Source organism: Lissotriton vulgaris, chromosome 11 (genome assembly GCF_964263255.1).
Source record: "Lissotriton vulgaris chromosome 11, aLisVul1.2, whole genome shotgun sequence".
Taxonomy (NCBI): Eukaryota; Metazoa; Chordata; class Amphibia; order Caudata; family Salamandridae; genus Lissotriton; species Lissotriton vulgaris.
In genome coordinates, this window is record NC_141699.1 from 567,757,288 (window position 1) to 567,781,000 (window position 23,713).

The following is a 23,713-nucleotide window of genomic DNA, read 5'->3' on the forward strand; positions in this document are numbered from 1 at the left end:
ATTACACACAAACACAGTATCACAATCAATAAAATTATGCAACACAGAAGAAAAATAATCATCACTAGTACAGTACATAAGCAAATAAATCCTTTTCACAAACCCCCTAACACTGTGGCCTTAAAATTCTCCTGCCACTACTCGTATAGATCCACTGGCCCTTTCTTTGATAGTGGTGGTATAGTAGACCGTATCAAAAATACATGAGTATCTGCTACTCCCTTGGCCTTGGATTTTGGTAACAATTGCGTCGACGCGTTTCGGTGTTCTATTACTTGATGTCGTAACACCTTCATCAGAACAATGCCGTCTCTTTGGGGTCACCGGCTTCTAGATATATATTAAAAATTCTCTGTGGGGATATATAGAGAAAGAAACAATATCACTCTTCTGGGGGCATATAACATACCTAATATCCAGCATCTTGTTTATTGTCCCCAGATCAATCAATCTCAACTTGGCCACGCTCTCGTGTCATTTGGGATTTTATACGGGCTATCCCTCCTGTTTGGTCTAATCACAGTTTCAATCAGACCCGAAATTAACCTGCGCTCACCCCATGGTAACTTGGCACTGAGCAGTCAGGCTTAACTTGGAGGCAATGTGAAAAGTATTTGCACAACACTTAATACCACGCAAAAAGAATCCCACACCATGTTAAAAAAATAGAACTTCATTTAATGAAGACCAAAACGATAAAATCCAATTAGTAGAACAAGAGTTATTCAATTTTAAAGTTTTCCATCAAAATAACACCAAAGAGAACAAAGCGTCAACTTTGGATATGTAGTTGCGCTCGACAGGGAAAAAAAATCACAAGTTAAGGGCCGACTGCGATGGAGCATGGCCCAGCTACAGGGACCCAGTTAGGCCCACTGAACAAAGTACCTTAAAATCAGAGTTGCAGAGCACTGCGTTAATGTGTTGAAGATGATTAGCGCAGCTGAGGAGTCTTGTCTGAGATGTAATGCGGCTTTGGTGCGAGGTCCCGATGTGCCAACATCAACTGGGTTTGCAATGTGAAGTCTGCTTCGAGGATGTGGCCCACAGTTAGGGTGAGGAGTGTGTTTTGAAGAGCTGTAATGAAGTGTCTGGTGTCGAGGAGATATGCGAGGGCCTGCACCAAGGATGCTTTGCAAAGTGGCTGTTCCAAAAGCTTTGCCGCGGTGATGAGTCTTTGCGACGTGTCCTATCCATTTAGCAGCAGAGATGCATCCGTTCTTATGGATCCACAGAGCCTGGTAAAACACCTTAAATCCACTTTAGAGGGTCTAGGACTGGAATGGCACCACTTGGTAGGGTATACGTACAGATAAGAGTCCAGGTGCAGATGCCAGGTGGTTGAAGCCTGTTCTGTCCCGAGGCTTCAGATCAGGACGCCCGCCAACTAGCCCTTGGAGTCACTCTGGGTTCAAGAGATGCAGGTCTAGTCCTTCTCACCCAGGCAGGAGGGCAGGACATCAGTTCCTTCCAAGCAGCAGTCCAGCAGAGTGGCAGCTATTGCAGCAGTCATTTTTCCTGGCAGAGGTTCCACAGGTCCAGAAGTGTACTGAAGTGGTAGTGCCCGAGGTTGTTTTTATACACAGTTTTGCCTTTGAAGTGGGGAGAAGCTTCTAGAGGCATGCATTTGAAGTGTACAGATGCCTTGCTTTGCCTGCCCTGGTTCCATACTAACTACAGGGGGTATGCAGTCCCTTTGTGTGGATTCAGCACACAGCCACTTCAGGTGTAATTGAGGCTGGGTCGAGCTCCTCCCTCCCATCCTGCAGAGATAGCCCATCTAGTCAGACCTATGCTCCCATTATATGTGGCTGTCTAGAGGGAATACACAAAGCCAAAAATGCAACTAGACCCAGTAATTTGACCAGAGATAGGCTGCATGCACCAAATGGCCAAGGTAAGAAAATACCAACTTTCTAAAAGTGATTTTCAGAACTAAAATTCGACTTTACCATGAGTTAGGATTTTAAATTTGGATTCCAGAATTACCAAAAATAAACCATTAATCTCTTCCTCTTTGGATATTACACTTCTAAAATGTAATAAGGCAACTCCAGTGTTAATCTATGGGAGAGATAGACCTTGCAGTAGTGAATCAAATCTGTTTTTCACTTACATAACATGTAAAAGTACTTGTCCAACCTTTTAGATACACTACTCCCTGCCTTTGGGGCTGTCTAGGGCCTACTAGCGAGGTGTGGCTCACTGGTTAGAGGCGGCGGACCCGGAGGCTGAGAACGGCCTGGGACCAGGGTTCGATTCCCGACGCGGCAGGGTCGAGGACCAGGGTCAGCGGACTGATAATTCTCGCCTCGGTGCCCACTTTGGGCAGTGATCACACTCGGTAACTCTGGGCATTAAGCTTGCCTCATCGCTACAACGGCCCCCCACAGACGCCGGGGATGCCTGGCTTCACCTTGGAGATACCCAGCATGGGACCATCTCACAGGGAAAGCCAGGACGGGTTCCCCAGCGGTCATTCGCGCCAGGATACTCCGGTAGTAATTGAGCGCGCTACAAAACACCTTACATTTACATTTACTTCAGGGGTGACTTATACCTATTAAAAAAATGTTTTGGTCTGGCAAAAAGGTTTACTTTGACAGGTCCACGTGGCAAGTTAAAACTACCCTCACAGGCTCTGCAATGGTAGGCCTGAGAAATGTTTAAAGGGCTACTTTAGTGGATGGCACAATCCGTGCTGCAGGTCATAGGCAAGACATTAATGACATTGAAAAAACGGCCCCTGGGCACAAGTAGTGCAATTTACTAAGGACTTACAAGTAAATCAAATATGCCCATTAAGTGCCAATTGGGTATAAGCCAACGTTCGGTTTTACGAAGAGCACAAGCACTTTAGCACTAGTTAGCAGTGGCAAAGTGAAGATTCGTATGGCCAGCAAAAAAAAATAAGTCGACAAAAACAGAGCGTCTGAAGGCAAAAAGTTAGAGGAAAACCACGCCAAGAATGCAAGGTCCAACACCCAATCAAGAGCCATTTAGCTAAAGACTGTTCTCTCTGTGGAGGTACATTCAACACCATGTTGAATTATTGTTTTGAGGAAATGTTCTTGAAAAAGCCCATCAAGACTAATAACGCATAGGTCGCTACTCTTCCAGAAATGGTTTGCCACTTCCTACAAATGCATTCTTAAAAACATCTTGTGTTCAAAATACCTATCCTTTAATGAAATGGCACCAATGTCCAGCACCCAAACTTTGAAATTTGTTCCAGCACTACTGAACAGAGCACTCTGTGCTCTATCTTCTGGGAGAGGTTAGTGTTCTTTCATATATGGAAGTCTATGAGCATATACAAATGACACTATTACAGTCCATGTTGTGAAGTCTACCTTCTACCTGCTACTCTCGTTCAGCTAGGGTTTCTCCTCTTGTGGTTCACAACTGTGTGGTCAGCACTTAAATGTCCCATGGAGATGCGAAAGAGTCCTACCAAGGGCCTCAGATTCTAGAGTGTTTTTGGGGCTTCTTCTAGCACGGTGAGTTGTATCCCGAAACAAGGAACACGTCCCCTACGGTGGAGAAGCCAAACGCCAGTGCCTCACAGTAGCTTTTTTAGCTGAGGCATCCCATCCTAGTCAAAGAACATGTTCTTGCACTTCTTGTGTAGCTTGGTCCTCTATTACACACGAGTGCCATTTTAGGGGAGAGATCAGCTGGCTCTCCAAAAACTTAAATTGAGGTTTGGGCAAAAGTTTGCTGAAATCATGAAAGTCCGGGCATTCCCAGACTTTGCCAGAAGCCCCCAGTCTGAATGCTACCTCTAAGACAGCTGGGGGACGAGCCTCTCATCTTCAACAGACTCTCAGGCATGTAATCTACCCTGTGCAGATATTATTTTAACTTGATCCATTGTAACTTCGCAAATATTGCAATTTCCTTTTGTCACCTTGGCTTCTCTCCACCACTCCTCTTCCAGTGCCCTTTGTTCTTCCTCCTATTGCGATGGACGATCTACAGGTTTGTATGGTGCCCTACATACTTGGGTGCAGTGTATTTGGTGAATCCCAATTGCCCCAATATTCTATGTCTAGTGGACTGAATTTTTAGAAGATTGCCATTTCACAATATTACAACTCCAGGATGTGCCAAAGGTGGTGGCACTTGAAAAAATGTGACTTCTGCGGGTCCTAATACACACTCTAGTCTGAGACTGAAGTCAAGTAGTCTGCTGTCCATACAATCATCGGCTACTATTGAATTGGGGTAATGCAAGACGGTAGCACACACTGCTCTGGCTTGGTATTGATACTAGATGCCAGGTTTTGCTGGCATTGTCAATCCTACATTTTTTACTTTAAGTTGGTCCCTCAATACCAGTTATTATTGAACAGGTCACTGGCCTCTTCTATCTTCAGCTGGTGGTAGGGTGTTGGTAAATTGTCACATTTACAATAATCACATTTACAATATGCGCACAGCATTTTTAGCACTGCATTATCAGCTGAAATGCAGCCGATTGAGAGCAGGCCTGCAGGAGTAGCGGAACTCCATGAAGTGACCTAAAAACTGGTTTGCTACGTGGAGTTCTGCATGTGGCGGAGTGCATTAGGTTGTGCTGTTTGTGCTGCTATTTAGCGCCAGGCTTCTGTCCTGCGCTGAAAAATCAGCACTAACTGCACCATGCGCAGCTCAAGAATGCGATGCCTCTTTCTGCTGCTACTGTAGATGTTCTACTCGAGCAGCAGCTTCCTCAATGCGAACAGGTGGTTTCTCAATGTGACCGGTAGCGGCTATCAGCGACTACCCACGTTGAGAAATCTTGCTGGGAGGTAGTCTGGAGTAAGATTGTCTTTACTTGTGCTCACCAACTTAACGATAGTTAGCTAGAAAAAAAAAACTTCTGCGTTACCCGGTGTTGAGTATTTCGGAACTCGCTGCCCTGAGAGGGAAAAACTCAACAAACTCAGAGCGGAATTTCATGCCTAGGCCTCATTGATAGCCATAATGTGTCCCACAGGTGACCTGCAGTGTGTAGTAAACTATGCCAAACCAAGGTGGAGGCCAAGAGCAAAGAGTGACGTATACGCTCAGCTAGGACACTTAACGTCCATGCATTATTTTTTTCCCCTCCCTTTTTCTTTTTTCAATATTACTCATGAGTGGTAAGATTGCTTTTAGATTCCAGAATTTTTAGAGCTTTGGTGTATGTTATGTGGCTTCAATATGTGTATAATGTGGGTTACGTCATAGACGGGGTTTAAACAAGTATAATTTAGAACAGTGTTTCCCAAACTGTGGTCCGCGGACCCCCAGGGGTCCTTGACACATTCCCAGGGGGTCCACAGGCACCAGTTTTAAAAGCATTCGAAAGTATCTTGTCTCATTAGTATTCAAACAACAATAAAAGTGTCAAGATGACACCAGTGATTAATGTACCTACTGTGGAGAGATGAGTTTTGTCCAGTGGCAGATTTGAATTATCTAATGTAGCACAGAGGGTTAACATGCCTACTGCAAAGAACATGCATAATGCATTTTAAAAAACTGATTATTTTGGTACTGTGTAGTTCATAAGTGACAATCGTAATCTATCACAGTGACCTATAAACTGTCATCAAAGAGCTGCTTGCTAACTGCAATGTTCAAGTTAGTGACATGTTCTTCCCAGCCTTTCTAAAAAGGTTTATTTGGGTGGAAATATATTTTTATTGTTAAAGTCAATGCTAACCACTGTTATGTTCTGACTCTTGAGTTTGTGCTTTTCCAGACCAAGCACTATTTAAAAATGCCTACCAGTATGAATGACATGAATTCTACACCTTGTAGTCCCATTTGCCTTGTGTGACATTTTCTATATACTGATTTACATGTATGATTCACAGTCTCTATATGTGTGTGATGTAAAGTGCTCTCTCTCATACAATGGTATGAGATGCTATAAAAAATGTAATACATGTGACAGAGGGGCTATGGAGAGATGAGAGGTACTGTTGGAGGGTGATAGTGGGGAAATCATTGAAGAACCCCAAAAAAGATTGTTGTATTTTGGTGCATAGTAGGGACTTAATTTACTATTCTTTAAAAGCTAATACAATTCAATATGTAATGATAATTGTGTGGTAGACAGCACCATTGTTTCCTAAAGGTTTTTTTGGGGGGAGCATCCCAAAGCCCCCTTTGTAGTGTAGTGGTCAGGCTCACTCACTGCACTTGGTGTGCACCCTATGGGGACTGGTCTGGAAACATTTGCCAGGGCTGCTTTGGGTTTCCAGTCTGGCCCTGGCAGGAGCAGGAGCCTCGTACTGCAAAATAAAAGCAACCATTTAAAAATTAGTCATGGAGATGCAGCAACAACCTTCCCATCAATTTTCTTCATTGTTTCCAAATACTTTCAATATAAAATACAACAGAAGTGGCAGAGAGAGTCGTTAGCCTCCTTGGCGCAACAACAAGATCCGCCACTTCAGAAACGCAGGGCTGCACCTATATTTACAAGAATATGATGCAGCCCTATGTTTCCCCTATGCTCACGCTAAACGTAACTTTGTGGCGCCAACGTAGGCACCCTTGCACCAAAGTGCAAGGGTGTCTGCGTGCAGGAGAAGATTGTTTATGTGCAGGAAGGGGGACCTTACTGCACATAAACAAACAATTTTGAAATGCTGGTTTGTCACTTCTATATGTGCTGCTTAATGCAGCACACATGGAAGTTACAAAATGTCATTTTTTAAAAAGATTGTTTATGTGCAAAAAGGGTCATCTTCCTGAACATAAACAATTGAAGGGGTTTCGCAAAAACTAGGAGAATTAAAGCATTTCTCCTTGTTACGCCAAGTTGAGGCCAGGTTTTCCCTGGTCTTAATGTTGGCGCTGCCTCCCATTTGCGCTGCCCTTGTTAATAAGGGGCAGTGTCAAAATCAATGGGTGTTACGGTGGAACGCCCACCACAACACCCACTGCCACCCCTTTTACGCTAAACATTGGGTGGAAGGGGGTCTTATTTACAAGCCAGCGTTAAGCCATGTTAAGTGGCTTAACGCTACCTTGTAAATAAAGCGAAGTCCCTGCCGCCATGGGAACGTCGCAAAAAGTGATGTTCTCATGGTGATAGGGGCTTGTAAATATGCCCCTAAAATACTTACTAATCTGAGTATTTGTTTTGTGTGCACACGTGTGTTTATTTTTTTCAAATTACTGTTTTAATGTTTGAATTTTAAATCCTACAAATTGCTTGGGGGTCCCTGGCTTTCAGTAGTGAATCAATGGAGGTCCACAGGAGTCAAAAGTTTGGGAACCACTGCTTTAGAATATAAGGGTAGCCTGAGTCATGTGTACTTGACTGGTACCATTTAGCGGCATGTAGAGAGGGACATAAAGTGGCAGCTAAAATCATGGCCTTGAAGGCCGCGAACAGGGTATGTGAAGAATGTATAAATTGAGAAAACAGAGGTATAATTTAGTTCATTTTGGACAAGATTTAGTCCACTTATTGTCTCTGGAAATTGCTGTATATTCTAGCCAGCTTCTGAGGGAAATACCGGTTAATAATGGCACTGGACCCAAGTTATGTCTTAGCCACAGACTAGGACCTAAAATGTGTATGGGGACCTTAAAGTGTATAGCCTGAGGCATAAGGGCTGTAAGGCTATTAACCATAGTCATGACATCTTTTCACATCCTGTACCTTTGTGGTCTGGGAATTGTACTTAAGTACTAATAGATTTTTATTTAAACTTTAAGTAGAATTAAACTTTACAAGGAGTTCTCTATTAATATGTAGTATACTTTAACTGTATGCTGCTGTTTTTCTGCCCCCGTTTAAAACCAAGGCCTTCAGTGCTAGTCTGCAAGTCTGAACCCCTGCAACAAAAGACTGGTAGGTTTGTTATAATTTGAGGAGATGCAACGGCGAGCCGTAGTTTGTGAGGACTGATGTGGTTGTAAAAAAATCTCAGGAATGTTCTCCTCTCCATCAATCAAACACTTGTCATGCATCAGTTTTTTATTGATGTTTACCGTCCTAGATGGCTGTGTAACAGGCGCCTTTCTCAGCTCGTCCTTGGAGGATTAGAAAAACTGCACGAACAGACGCTGCTTTCTAATTTGGGCTGTATCTCGTTTGTCAGTGTATTTTAAAGAGATGAACATATTTGAGAAGAAGAAAAAAAAATCCAATCACGAGTTTGGATAGTGGATAAAAACTCCGGATGGCTTCCAAAAAATAATTTTTGGGGCACCTCGATAATTAGTGAAGACCTGTTTTCCAGTGTTGCAGAGATTTCTACTGGTCCCCGGAATGCACCGTTTCTAGGAATGCGAGCCATTGTTAAAGCAGTCTCCAAAAATTGCAGAATGACACATTTTTACCCGTGACGGTTGTTTTGTGTAAGGTATTTTGCAGCAGAGAAAAGTTACTCGAGATACCCTCGACATGTATTTTGCATAAGGTGCGTGATTTTGTATAAAAGACATGAGTTTGCAGAATAAAAGTACCCAATTTTGTACACCCCTGACTATTTCTGTATTGCTGTTACATTGGCAGGCCCCATCTCCAGCCCCAGGGGTATTTTCCCCTCTGCTACTAATGTTTTCTCCCATTTTTGATGATTTTGAATGGTGCACCCTCAACTGTTTCCCGATCTCATCATTATATTCTGCTTTTTTCTTGTTGAGCCCCCCCCCCCTCCCCCCACCGCTTGCCATCTGCTGCTGCTTCTCTGAGCCCGTGGTGCCCACGCTACCCTGCTGTGCCTTGTGAGGAGACTGGCAGTTTGAGAGCAGGCTGCAGCGATGGCGCCAGAACTGACTGGTGCTTAACGTCATTGGAGGTCCTGTCACGTGGTTTTTGTTTCCTCACTTTACCGCCCCCATTTTTCTTTTGCAGGTCAATGTTTTCTTTTCTAAGGAACGCGACTGTGAAGCGAGGTCCTCCATTTCCCCAAGGGTCGACAGATGTACCTGGAGCAGAGCAGGAGAACGGTACTTTAGAGATGGACACACGTCACATGGGGGTAGAAGGGAGGCCTTGTAAAGGGACATGGTGCTTTGAGCTCAGGATTGCCTAGGTTGGTGAGTCATTGATTGGGGAGGGCAAGGAGCTGCTTAACAGATGGTTATTTTAAGGGGCGTGGAGGAAACTTAAATGGCACTGCCTACCAAGACAGGAAGCAAAACAGACCTGATTTAACACTCACTCCTCGAGATGAATAGAATTGGTGGCAATTCAGAAACAGGTTAACTGTGTAACTGCACAATTCATACACCTATCAACCAAGGCCATATTTAGATCTCACTGTAGTGGGGTTTCGTCGCACCCCAAACAATCGCACTGCTCAAAGTGCCAATTGCTTAATTGTTTACTTGTTTATTCGCATTGTATCCAATTTAATCCATAATTTTTCAAACTTCTCAAACTTATTCTCCAATTTTGATACGGGTCCGCACGCTGAGTGTATGTGCCGTTTCCGAGTTTTTACTGTTCAAACCGTGTCAATCCAGACTTTATGAATGAACAGGACTGAAGCATCAATTCATATCAGGCAGCGTTTATTTAAAATACCCAATGCATTTCGGGCTCAACGCCCTTCTTCGGGGGTTACTGCAAATAATAAATAGCCACTGTCACACATTGTATGCACCTCAATGTAAACATTTCTAAATACTAACATATTGCACGTTAAAAGCATTTATGTCATGGTAAAACATTTATGTCAAACAGCGCTTTACACAACTAATCAATGATTCACAGGGGACCCTGTATACCAAAACATCCTAACTGTTATTCTCCTCCCTGAATCTGTGATTCAACCCTTATCACATTCCCATCCTTCTTTTTCGAAGTGTTGAAACATCCCAACAACCCGTTCTTTACATGCACGTTCCAAACTACAGTTTCCTTTCTGCCTGCATTCTGTCCGTCATTGATCTTAATTCGCCTTCGTGAACTACTCTTTTTCAGCCGGCATTGTTTAACGGTGTAATCACTCTCTGTTCCCACCCCTCCAATTTAGTTTGGAACGTGCATGTAAAGAACGGGTTGTTGGGATGTTTCAACACTTCGAAAAAGAAGGATGGGAATGTGATAAGGGTTGAATCACAGATTCAGGGAGGAGAATAACAGTTAGGATGTTTTGGTATACAGGGTCCCCTGTGAATCATTGATTAGTTGTGTAAAGCGCTGTTTGACATAAATGTTTTACCATGACATAAATGCTTTTAACGTGCAATATGTTAGTATTTAGAAATGTTTACATTGAGGTGCATACAATGTGTGACAGTGGCTATTTATTATTTATTTACAGTAACCCCCGAAGAAGGGCGTTGAGCCCGAAATGCATTTGGTATTTTAAATAAACGCTGCCTGATATAAATTGATGCTTCAGTCCTGTTCATTCATAAAGTCTGGATTGACACGGTTTGAACAGTAAAAACTCGGAAACGGCACATACACTCAGCGTGCGGACCCGTATCAAAATTGGAGAATAAGTTTGAGAAGTTTGAAAAATTATGGATTAAATTGGATACAATGCGAATAAACAAGTAAACAATTAAGCAATTGGCACTTTGAGCAGTGCGATTGTTTGGGGTGCGACGAAACCCCACTACAGTGATGTATATAATATTAGTGCCATTAGGGCATGGCACCAGTCTCAATCAGCACGCATTCTTTTGATAAATGAGACAAGTCTGAGAAAGTTGGTACAAGTGGTGTGCATCCTGCCCCCCCCTTTACAGTGCATATTTAGATCTCGCCAGTGTGAGCATGCGCCAGCACATGCGATCTCGCTTGTGAGACTCTTGTATTCTGTAATGGGCTTGGGACCCGCCTATTGCATACCGTTCGTTTTCAGCTTTTTCACTCTTCTTTCCTCCTGTCACTTCCTTTTCTTTCTTTGGTGTATGGACCAAGCACAGATTATTAGCAGTTTAATTAGTCCCCCCGCTGGCCATCTGGTTCAGATACTAGTTTTTTTTAAAAACACGCAGTCCGTTCTGGCTGTATAATCGCTTTTTTTTTAAAGTCCCCCCACCCACTCCCTTTTTCTTCTCCCCCACCACAATTGTGTTTCTTCTACCCCTTCCCATCAGTTTCATGTCCCTCTCCTACTCGTGATGACTTAAAAGGAAAAGGGATTCTATAAAACCAAACTTTGGCAAAGTCAAAAGGTTTGACCTTTGCAAGTGTGCTTATTCCCCCCCACCTTGAATATGCACACAAAAAAACGTGATTTTTTTTTCTTTCAAGGAATGACCCAACCCCACAGGCACACTAGATGTGGCACTGTAAAGCACTGTTGATCAGGCAGTTGTGCAATTGTTACAAGGCAACTTGCTGCCACTCACCAAGCAAAAGGGCCAGTGTATAAAGAGGGCTAAACCACTACCACCTGCTGAATGCTGTGGTGGTAAGAAGCAACATATCAATGACACTTGAGTAGATGAAGACTGCTTACTGAAAGTGTGTGTGTATATATATCAGGGATTTGTTTTCACACATGAGACTTTCAAGCCAAGGAAAGCTGTCTCGAGGCATGTTTTAAAGGCTACTTAAGTGGCGGCACAGTAAGTGCTGCAGGCCTACTAGTAGTCCCTGATTTAACGACCCTGGGTACATATAGTGCCATTTTCCTGGGGACTTACAAGTGGATTAAATGTGGCAATTGGATGTAGGCCAATTTTACCATGTTTAAACAAGAGAGCCCAATCACTGGTTAGCAGTGGTAAATTGCAGAGTCCTAAAGGGTAACCAAAACCGATTCAGAAAACAGGTGGGGTGAATGCAAAACGTGAGTAATGACCCTTCAGAGAGTCCAAAATGACCATGCAACAGACCTTTGTGCCACTGACAACTGTGTGATTATGAAACTATCGGGAAGTCAAAATGTATTTCAATGCATAATTTCACAGTTTCAGTGTTTCACAGCACTTTTTGATCTTTCAGTCTGTGTGATCTGTATCCTCGGTTTGCATGCATGATTTTACTTGCTGCATGCCTTGGTATGAAATACTTTGTACCCATTATGTGTGATTCTCCAGTATTGGGGTGTCTTTCATAGATTCACATGCTTGAATATTCCCCATATTCGAAGTGGGAGTCCCACGGTACATAACATAGCAATAACATAACCATAGTATAGGTAAGAAATTACCATAGAGTAGCATTGAAACATAGAGATTAATAGATAGAAAAACTTGTCACTTTCATAACATATTCAAGCCGTTGTAAATAGTCCAAACTCAATCAAGCGCTAGCATCCTCTAGAATCTTCTCAGAGGCTCAGGCCCTCAGATTTTCTACTGCACGTCGTGTGAAGGGAGTCTCCCTGAGCTCTGCTCAGTTATTTCTCATTTTTCTTATTAAAGAAATTTGTTGCCATGTCTACATCTAAGAAGTCCCTCTTCAGACCCTGTGGAACATGTGGAAAACAGCGACTTCATTCTGAGGATCCTCATAAGAAATGCATGTATTGCCTCTACCCTGAACATCAAGTGAAGGATTGTAAATTTTGCAGCACTTTCTCTCAAAAGACATTAAAGGACAGAGAGGGGCGTCTCCTTTTGTGGCTACAGAAGTTGAAGACTTTGGATAACCCCCTATGTGGAATGTGTTTCCTCTGTCCGGACTGGTTCCTCATTGAAGAGAGACAGTGAGTCAGAGAAGGTTTCTCCTAAAATGAAGGTGGTGAAGAAACATCATGTTAAGTCCACAGACCTGCCTTCATCTTCAAAAAGGGTGCTTCCAGCCCCTCAGAGTCTGTCTTCACCTTCTACGCCCCCAAGATCTGACTCTCAGGCATCCAAGACTATCTGAGCAGTTATTGCCTAAAAAAACTGGCTATCTCGTTGACCAGCTCGTTGTCTCTCCCTCCGTCTACTAGGACTTCTGTCGTCGCTCCTACAACGACAACGATGATGTTGGCTATGGTCATGTCGTCGGCAACATCGCCGTTGACGGTGTCAGTGAAGGTGAGGCCTCTGTAGTCTACGATGCCTTTGACTTCGTGGACGGCGTCTACTAAGCATAAGAAGCATGCACCGACGCGCACTTCGTCACTGAAGGGGTCGACTTTGACTGCTTTGTCGACAGTTCAGCGGCAACATCTCATCGACGGAGACAACATCGACAACTGCATCTATGGATTTAGTTCCTTTGAAGTCTACAGGTTCTTTGCTTCAGCACAGACTGTCTTCTTTGGATGCCTTGTTGCCAATTCAATCGACGACTCCTCTCCCAGCAGAGCTGTTTTCTTCTGATGCTGGTGAAGGAGATTCGGAGGAGGATGACCGGTTTCGGGCTGCTCGCTGTCACTCTGAACTTTAATTTAAATGCCAAGATTTTGATGATTATCAGGAGTATGAGGATTTTTCAGAGCATACCGGCCAACCAGCACCGGATTTCCCCATGGCGCAAATGCCCATGTCCTTTATTTCGAATCTGCAGTTTATGCTGGATGACTATTATCGTTGTTTTCCAACCTCAGTCCAAACCTCTCCAGAGCCACAAGTGCCTCTTCCACCTCCGCTCATTGCAGAGCTGCTTCCCACACCTTATATATCGGCGTCAAGTTCCAACGCCAGAACAGTCCACATGTCATTGAGGATGACTGATGATGACAGAGAAGAGGGCGAGCTGGATGATAGATCCCTCCTCACTGAATGGGACAATTATCAGATTCAAACCCCGTCCCCCACGGCTCCAACTCCTCTTGATTCTCCACCGGTAGACATCGGTGGATTCCATATTCTTATGGAAAGGGCGGCAAAGAGATTTCACCTCCCTATGGTCACTAGCGACTAGGATTGTTTCTTGTATGACTTTAAAAACTAGCCACAGAAACAAGTAGGTGATATTCCAATCATCAATTTTATATGGCAAGAGGGTCTCAAGCAGAACCCTAATTCCATTCCTGCTGTCCTGCCACGACTGGATAAAAAGTACAAGGCCCCTGCAAATTCGTCTGCATGTCTTATTGCACAGCTGAAACCGGATTCCATTATTCCTCAGGAATCCCTTGTCTCCGTTATCGGCTCCTCCGGACCGTGAGGGTAGACGCCTTGATGATATTGGGAAAATTCTCCACTATGGCAGCAACTACGGGCTGGGCGGCCAATTCTTTAGCTATACTCGGCCGTTATGACCGACGGATATGGTCGGAAATTTCTTCCCTCGTGGATTTGATACCAGAACCTTCTAAGGCAGAAGCGCTGAAAATTCTTCAAGAAGGGGAAAGGATTTCCTCTGAGATTGATTGCGCTGTTGTTGTCTCTTCTACTGGCTTTCTCCAACTGGCAGGAGCGGCAGTCCTCCGGCGGCAGGGCTGGTTAAAAGCCACTTCTTTCCGTCAAGAGGTACAGACAAAGATATTGGACATGCCTTATGACGGTGAATCACTGTTTGAGCAACACATTGATGATGCCCTTCAGACAATCAAGAAGGACACCAACACTGCTCGTGCTCTCGGCACTCTTCTATTTAAAAAACACCCTTTTTGTGGTGCAAGGGGTCGTGGATCCTCCTCTTCCATGAAGGGAGGTTCCAATCAGTACTTGCAGTACAACTCTTTTCAAAGCAAACCACGTTATTCCTCCCAGAATCAACAGTCATACAGACAACCACCGGCGACCTCTTACAAGCAGTACAGAGGAAAATCCTCTTATAAAGCAGAGATTCCTCCACGAAAAAATGACTTTCTCCATCTACCACCATCGATACCTCCCACTCACACAAAGGTTGGAGGTTAATCTCCCGCTTCTACTCCCAAATGGTCAGAGATTACTAACGATCGATGGGTTGTCGATATTGTGCACAGGGGGCACGCCTTAGAATTTGTAAAAAATCCCTCCAAATTCTCTGCCCAGAAGTCTTCCTCCTGCCCATCTGAGGGAACTTTTAGGTCAATTCACAATCTTGTTAAGAAAAGGTGCGATCAAAATTGTTCTGAAACTACAAAGGGGCACAGGTTTCTATTCAAGGTTCTTCCTCTTACAGAAAAAGTCGGGAGAATGGCACCCCCTTCTGGACCTGCGATCCCTAAACAAATACCTCAAAAAGCAATCATTCCGAATATTGTCTCTTCAGGAGGTGCTTCCTTTACTATTCCAGGAGGAGTACATGACCACACTGTACATTCAAGATGCCCATTTTTATGTCCCGATCCTATCCAGGCCCAGAAAATTCCTCAGATTCAGAGTGGCTGGGAGAGATTTCCAATTCGAGGTCCTTTCATTTGGCCTCCGTTCTGCGCCTAAAGTGTTTACCAAGGTCCTGGCACCGGTGGCAGCTTATCTTCGTCTACAAGGCGTACAGATATTTCCCTATCTCGACGACTGCCTTCTAAAGGCACAGTCGTTCGAACTGGCATGCTGACGCACTCTACTTTGCAGGTCCCTCATCCAGTCTCTGGGCCTTACGTTCAACCTGGAAAAGTCTTACTTTGTTCCTGCTCAACTCGGGGCTTTCTTGGGGGCCATAATAGACACCAAACTGGCAAAAGCCTTTGTGTCGCACGAAAGGCGTCAACGACTTTGCAACCTAGCGGTCTCCCTCCAGTCAAGAAAATCGGTTTCTGTTTGGCAGTTGAAGTCTTTGCCTGGGATGTTGTCCTCTTGCATGCCCCTAGTCCCTCACTGCCGCCTGAAAATGAGACCTATCCAGGAGGAACTGGACAAACAAGGGGCTCAAGTTTCAGGATCTTTCAACGATATGATAAAGGTCACATCTCAGATGAAAATGGCTCGGTTATGGTGGACTCTCGAAACCAACGTCTCTTCAGGTAGTCCATTTCTGCTGGACACCCCAAGTTTCACTCTCACAACAGACTCATTTCTCGAAGGGTGGGGAGCGCATCTTCAGGGCTTCAGTCAAAGGACAGTGAAATGTCCATCAGAGGACCTGGCACATCATCCTTTTGGAGTTACTAGCCATATTTCTGGCACTAAAGGTTTTTCACAACATCATTCAGGGAGCTTCAGTGTTGATCCTGATAGACAACACAACGAGCATGCACTATATAAACAAAGGGGCAAAAGATCAATTTTGCTATCCCTTCAGACTAAAAAAATCTGGGATTTGGCAATCCAGCATGAAATCACTCTAGCAGTACATGTTCCGGGAGCGTCCAACATTCTAGCCGACTCTCTGAGCAGGTCAACTTCATCCAACCACAAGTGGGAATTAAATCAACCCACACAGATCGCATCTTTCAGTTATGGGGCCCCCCCAATCTAGATCTGTTTGCAACCAAACTGAACTGAAAATGCCCATTCTACGCAAGTTGGCTTCCTCAACCAGAGTTGTGCTGGAATGCTTTTTTGATGAACTGGTCAAAAATATATACCTACACTTTTCCGCCGATTCCTCTGGTCCCCACGGTGCTTCGGAAAATGAGGGAACCTTGCCACATTCTTCTAATAGCGCCCAGGTGGCCTCAACAAATCTTGTTTACGGAACTCCTGCTCCTGTCGCAGAGCGACCCGATTCTGATCCGCCCAATTCCGGATCTTCTGACAATGGATCAGGAACAGGTTTGTCATCCAGATCCGGCATCTCTTCGTTTAGCGGCCTGGAACCTGAGCGCTATGAGTTCGCCACATTAAACATTCGTTCAGACTGCAGGGAAGTTCTTGCTAAGGCTACGGTAGCCTTCAACTGTGAAAACCTACAAACTCAAATAAACACTGTTCTGTCTTTGGTGTGAAGCTGCTAATGGACAACCCGTTCATTCTACACCTGACCAACTGTTACCGTTCTTTTTACATCTAGCAAAATCGGGCCTCTCGCATTCTACTCTTAAAGTTTTTAAGGCAGCAAGTTCAAGATTTGGACAAGATGGTTCCACCTCTCTTTACTCCTCCAGAGTAATTCAACAGTTCTTAACTCCATGGCTGCTAGGCGTTTTCCCCTCCTGTGCTGGGAATTGCTGTTTTACTTTATTTCATGACGAGCTGGGCTCGTCATCAGTGTACGAGGAGGCTACACCATGACGAGCCCAGCTCGTCATGAGTGTCGAAGGGGTTAAAGGGCCTATTTCGGATGTTTCCCCCAATTCGTCGCCTGCCTCTTCTTTCGCATGTCTTGGCTCAACTCATGAAGGCCCTTTTTGAGCCAATCCATAAGGTCGCTCTCCAATTCATTTCTTGGAAGACTTCGCTGCATTTGGCTCTCACTACTTCTCGTCGAATCAGTGACATACAGGCTTTTACTACAAAACCGCCATATCTACAATTCACCAAAGACTCTGACTTGCTCCGCACATATCCGACCTTTATTCCCAAAGTGCCATCTCATTTCCATCTGAATAAGCCGGTCATTTTAAAAACTTTTTTCTCAAACATCAGCAGAAAGGACACTACATTCTTTAGATGTCAAAAGAGGTCTTACATTTTATCTTCAAAGGACGGCTAGTATCCGTTAGACCAACATTTTGTAGCCTACAGATGATTGCATGCTAGATATCTACTGCAAATACTTTTTGCCATCAACAAGCTGGAAAGCCACTTACTGCAACTGTTCGAGCGCAATCTACCAGAACAGTTTCCTCTACTTCTGCGCTGTTTGCTGGTGTAAGTCTTCAGCACATCTGTAGAGCTACAACATGGTCCAGTAGACACACCTTTACCGAGTACTACTATCTGGAAGCTGCTGACAACGCTGACACAGCCGTGGGGCAAGCAGTGCTACGTAATCTCTTTAAATAAGGTGAGCCTCTGTTGCCTCCCTCCTCCTGTATACAAGGTACCATTTTTCTATGCTGGAGTTTTTGTTTATCGTACTGTGTTTTACGATTGCTTTACAGTTTACCTTGCTTGGTTTTGGTATCACTGCTACCTACTCTTATTCAAGCAGGTGAATCTATGAAAGACACCCCAATACTGGAGAAGAACAAAAGTTACTTACCTGTAAACTGTGGTTCTCCAGTATTTGTGTCTTTCATAGATTCACATGCAACCCACCCATCTCTCCTCAGAGGCTCCCCTCTTCTACTTGACTCTCATGTCACTCTTGTGCTATGAAAATCTGAGGACCTGAGCCTCTGAGGAGAACATTCTAGAGGGTGCTAGCGCCTGATTGGCTGAAGTTTGGACTTACAATGACTTGAATGTTATAAAAGTGACACTTTTTTATGTATTAACCTGTTTCAATGCTACTTTATGGTTACTTCTTACCTTTACTATGGTTATGTTATTGCTATATTGCTATGTTATGTACCGTGGGACTCTCACTTTGACCACTGGGAATATTCAAGCATGTGAATCTATGAAAGACACCAATACCGGAGAACCACAGTTTACAGGTAAGTAACTTTTGTTCTTCTCCACTAATCGCTAATATTGTCCTGATTTTTTTGTACAGATGACACCGACCACTCCCTGGATACCATGAATGAGGTATTGGAGAAGATTCGGAGTGGTGTTCCCTTGAGGTCCGTCTCAGCACCTCAGAAGGTAAAGTATCAACCACGTGACAGAGGTGCATATTGTCAGGTATATGCTATGTCTCAAAGGGGGCTCATTGGCTGTGACGAGGAAACACAATTAAGGAAGTACCAAAGAAAACATGCAAGTCCATTAGAGTGAGAGGTGTTAAGGCTATGCGGGTACTCCTTGCTAGAGGCTCTGGGAGGGCTTGTTGATGGACATCCATCAAGTTCTTTCTTTTTTCTTCCTCTGTCCATAAACCTTTTTGACAAACTCCCCAAATAGTAATGTACTTATCCTATTTTGCAAATTTTTGTACCGCTTTTGGCCGCCATAAGTGTGGCAGGGTATGCTCAGACGTGAGTCCCTTGCTCACTTTGCTACTGGATTCAAGCAAGCCGGGCTGAAGACGGCTGGAATGCCAGAAACCGGTCCTCGGTAGCTTGTTTCCGGTCCAGGGAAGACATGGCTTGGCAGTTTGGGCTGGACTGTTCCCATGAGGCACAGGGTCAGACTGCTCCGTCCATCACCACCCCCTTTTGTACCGATTTTGCAAATTTCAGCTTTTCTTGGGACTCCACCCCCAAGTTGATGACAGATTCTTTCCATGGCCTTCTCGCCTCCCTAGTTCACATGTCAAATGACTGCACCACAATCAGCGCTAGCTATGAATACAATTGCAAGTGTTTGAGAGGTCAACATGAATAGGGCTTTTCCTCTGGGCCGCCGGATTTTCCTGAAGTTGTGAAGCGATGGGAATATTAGTGTTAATGGGTTGACTTGGCCTTAGACTGGCAAACTGATTTGTCTCGATCTGCAAGAAAGGCTGTTTTTTGGCTGGCCTTACTGTGCTGATGCCCAATAACAGACCACAGCAGAGGGTGCTGCTTTTGCAAGGATGTACTCTGTATTTGTATTTATAAAGCGCAACATTCATCCAAAATATATCACGGCGCTATGCTAGGACTTCTAGTGAATGGCTGGGTGGTTCACGAAGGTGGCCGGTATTATTTTCCAGAGAATAGACAGGTTTTAAGTTTTTTTCTGAAAATATGATGGTTCTCTGTGAGGCGGAGTTCTAGTGGTAGGTCATTCCAGTGTTTAGCTGCTAGGTATGAAAAGCTGCGACCCCCTGTTTTCGAATGCGTTTTGTCCTCGTAAGAGCTAGGGACTGTGATCTGAGGCACCTCGAGGGTGCATGGAATTCAATTGTCCTCTGTAGAATAATAGGCACCTGTTGGTGCAGGGCTTTGTGCGTGTAACTGAGCAGCTTAAATGTCGCTCTTTGGTGCATTGGCAGTTAATGGAGTAATTTGAGGCACTCGGACGATGAACTGATTCTGTCTTTGTTGCATACCAGTTTGGCTCTAGCATTCTGCACTACCTGCAGTTGAGTGAAGAGGTAGTCTGCCATGCCCATAAATAATGCATCGCCATAATCCAGCCTGCTGGTAAGTAATGCCTGTGTGACAGTTCTCCTACAAGTTTGCGGGATCCCGGGAAATAGCCTTCTTAGAAGTTTCAGCATTGCAAAGCATCTTCCACACAGGGCCCGCACGTGGTCCTGCATGGATAGTGTTATTCATAAGGATCCCCAGATTTCTTGCGCATTGCTTTGGGGCTGGGGCATCGCCCAGTTACTGGGGCCACCAAGTGGCGTTCCAGAAAAGTTTGGCTCCTCCGAAAAGTAAGATTTCGGATTTCCCAGCATTTAGTTTGAAACAATGTTCTGCCATCCAGGTTGCCATCTCCGAGAGACAATTATTTAGTTTTAGTCTTGTTATCATGCTCATCTTCGTTGGATATCAGCAGCTGAGTGTCATCAGCATAGGAGCAGATACCCAAGCCCCACTTCTCACTGATTTTTGCCAGAGATGACACATAGACATTGAAGAGAGTGGGGCTCAGGGATGCCCCCTGAGGAACACCACAACTGATAAGTTTTGGTTTAGATGAGCAACTCCCCTTTTGAACTCTGTGTGCTATTATTCAGGAAGGAGCTCAGTCATATGAGGGCTTTAGCATAGACTCCTTTTTCATGAAGAATCTCCTGTAGGCGATTGTGGGAAACAGTGTTGAACGCCGCCGATGGGTCTAATAAAATTAGGGCGACTGCTTTCCCTTGTTCAACCAAGGATCTTATATTGTCAGACACTGCTAGGAGAGTTGCTTCCATGCTATTGGTGGATCTAAAGCCGGTTTGGGAAGGGTCTAATAGATCGTTTGACTCGAGATAATTGGATAGCTGTTTATTAACCAATTTTTCCATAACTTTGGAGAGGTATGGCAGTTGGGAGATAGGTCGGTAATTTGCCAGATTACGCATGTCTATGCCTGCTTTCTTCAGAAGGGGGATTGCTACGGCCTGTTTCCATGTATCTAAGAATACAGCAGCCTCCAAGAAGTTATTGAGATGCTGGGTGACATATGGGCAGGTTATAGGTATGATCTGGACGAAGACAAATTGAGGGCAGGGGTCAAGGGGAAACCCTGACTTAATTCCCCCCCATTGTTTTTGCAATTTCTGCCTCTGAAAATGGGTAGAAGTTGCTCATGCGAGCAGATGCATCGGGGGGGGGGGTTGACGTTTCATGGTTGGTTGCAAGCAGCGAGGTGCTGGTATTAAATGTGGAATATATTTTATTAATTTTATCTGAAAAGAATTTGCTAAATTCTTCGCATCCTTCCTCTGAGGGTGGCAAGGTCTGGGTTAGGCTTACTGGGTTTAATAGCTCCCTTACTATTCTATACAGCTCCTTACTTGAGTTGCAGTTCTCATTAATTCTACTGGCAAAATATGATTTTTTGTCTTTCTTAATGGCATCATTGTAGTTCCTCAGCTCTGACTTGTATGCCTGTCTATCTGTATGTAGTTTAGATAGCCTCCAACACTGTAAAAAGGCTTTGTAGCCAGGTTGGAGGATGAAAGGAATTGCTATTTACTTGAAGGGCCAAACATCCCTTCACCAGTTTGCTAGTGAAATATTCAAAACTAGTAACCACATTGATGCTTGTAATATGAGCTGGGACAATTGTGTGAGCAGGGCCACTGGAATTAAGTGATTGTGCGGTCTGTGTTTTTGTATGATTTTCGATATTCTGCATTTTCCACGCAATGAATCCTGTGCTGCACAATTTGCAGACTTGATCCCCCCCCCCAAAATTTGTTTCTAGCTCGTATGGTTCAAAACTTACTAAAAGACAGCGTCACGTGATGCACCACAGTAGAAGACCCTTTACAAAGGGTGACTGGAGTGTTAAACTGGTACTATGGAGGTGCCACCACTGCCCAGACAGTGTTAACAAGTGTAAAAAAAAAGATGAAATGATGCAATCACAATATGTGCCACATAATTTGACTTTTCTTGCTGTGGAACCTAATACTTCACAATGACCATAAAACTCCTTACACTCAGTTTGCTTACATATAATTATTAATGTGACTGAATAACTGGTATATAGCCAATCAGAATGCATAGTGGGATGAGGTGCTTTAATATCAATCTACATTGTGATGTACATGAGATTTTGGGAATTTAGGAAAGCTGCAGTTTTTTTACTAATATTGACCATTGCGATTTACTCGGAGATTTTCTACAATATCTACCTCATTGCTTGAACACCCTGGTTACCATTGTGCTCCTGTATATAGATAATTTTTATGATCTGAAGTAAGGTGGTTATATTATAAGATCTCTGCTACTACCTTTTTTAATTGTATGTTTTTCTTCAATTGTATGTTCTATGTATAACAATCTAATAAATATATATTTTTTATAATGTTCCTGTTTGTCAGTATATAAAGGCTTTTGTTCAATTAGAAGTTCATGTTAAAATTGACACTCGACAGGTGAGCGGTGGCCTAGGAAGAATTTTTATTGTACTAAAGAATAGCTAGTTACATTATTACATTGTTGCCATCCAGAGTATGTAATCGTATTTGCTCATAGTCACCAGTATTTTGATATAAGACTTGGGAGAAACATCTCCTCACTTTTCCATTTGAGAATGGACATGCTAAGATGGCCTCTGCGGTTTTATTTGATCAACCGCAAACAAATTTTGCTATTTAAAGATGGCTGCCGGAATTCTCCGGCCTGGATGATCCTTGTGACGTGAGGGACATCGTTTATTTTGGCACTATTTAAGTGTTGGAAAGTGAGTTATTGGTAGGGGCAAATGTAGGGCTAATCTTTTAGACTTTGGGTGTATCCTCCGCAGTGGGGCACACCTTTCTTGTTTTTAGGTCCCCTCACACACCAACAGGCCCCTTGGTGTCATGCTTCATCATCGGGGTCATCGTACCCCTCTACGGGGTACGGCGTGCTGCGACCTACGGATACGTGGGAGCACTTGATAGACTATGTGCGGTGTTGGTGAGGGTTTTTTTATATGTGAGTGTATTGTGGGGTTTGGGAATTAGTGACAGGTTAAAAAGAACCTGGCTCGTGGGGTGACAAAAAAATATTTAATAAGCCCCCAGGCTGGTACTGTTAAAATGCAGGTGGGAGGTTGTTACGCTGTTAATGTGCGTTACCTTCTTTTGATGTGCGTCCACAACAAAAGGAGGTAACTGACATTAACAGCATTTTAACAGTACCAGCCCGGGGGCTTATTAAATATTTTTTAGTCACCCCACGAGCCAGGTCCTTTTTAACCTTTCACTAATTCCCAAACCCCACAATAAACTCACATATATAAAAAAAAAACCTCACCAACACCGCACATAGTCTATCAAGTGCTCCAGCGTATCCGTAGGTCGCAGCACGCCGTACCCCGTAGAGGGTTACGATGACCCCAATGATGAAGCATGACACCAAGGGGCCTGTTGGTGTGTATGGGGACCTAAAGACAAGAAAGGTGTGCCCCACTGCGGAGGATACACCCAAAGTCTAAAAGATTGGATTCTATTTGTTTATGTATCTATGCCCAGGGAGAATGAATCCATTCTGATTCCCTTTTCTCTCTCTCCCCCTTCTGTTTGTAAAAAAAGAAAAAGCAAATGTAGGGCTGCCAATGGCAATAAGGCCAATAACACATGGTAGAACTCAGAATAGGTCTTAGAAAATTATTCCTATGCTCAACCCTTCAGAGCTTGGCTGCGAGCAGGCAGGTTCAACTTCAAAGACAGCTATGTAAAGCATTTAAAACGCCAATTCAGGAAATAATTAAGACACAACACATAATAAAAATCAAATCGAAATTCATGAAAATAGGAAATATTTTTCTTTAAAATGACACCAAGACAACAAAAATCCAATTTAGGGAACCGGAGATATGAATTTTCAAAGATTTTGCTTTATAACGCACTTAGAAACATATAGCACCTTAT

General features: G+C 43.8%; 1 protein-coding gene across 1 annotated transcript in view; it reads left to right on the forward strand.

The window, feature by feature from the left end:
- The window catches only part of LOC147683161 (uncharacterized), a 360,314-nt gene that overhangs the window by 242,439 nt on the left and 94,162 nt on the right, over positions 1 to 23,713 (forward strand). The window contains exons 7-8 of the mRNA XM_086943660.1: positions 8,849 to 8,943; positions 18,317 to 18,408. Coding sequence (XP_086799786.1) covers positions 8,849 to 8,943; positions 18,317 to 18,408 — 187 coding nt within the window. The remainder of the gene's footprint in view (positions 1 to 8,848; positions 8,944 to 18,316; positions 18,409 to 23,713) is intronic.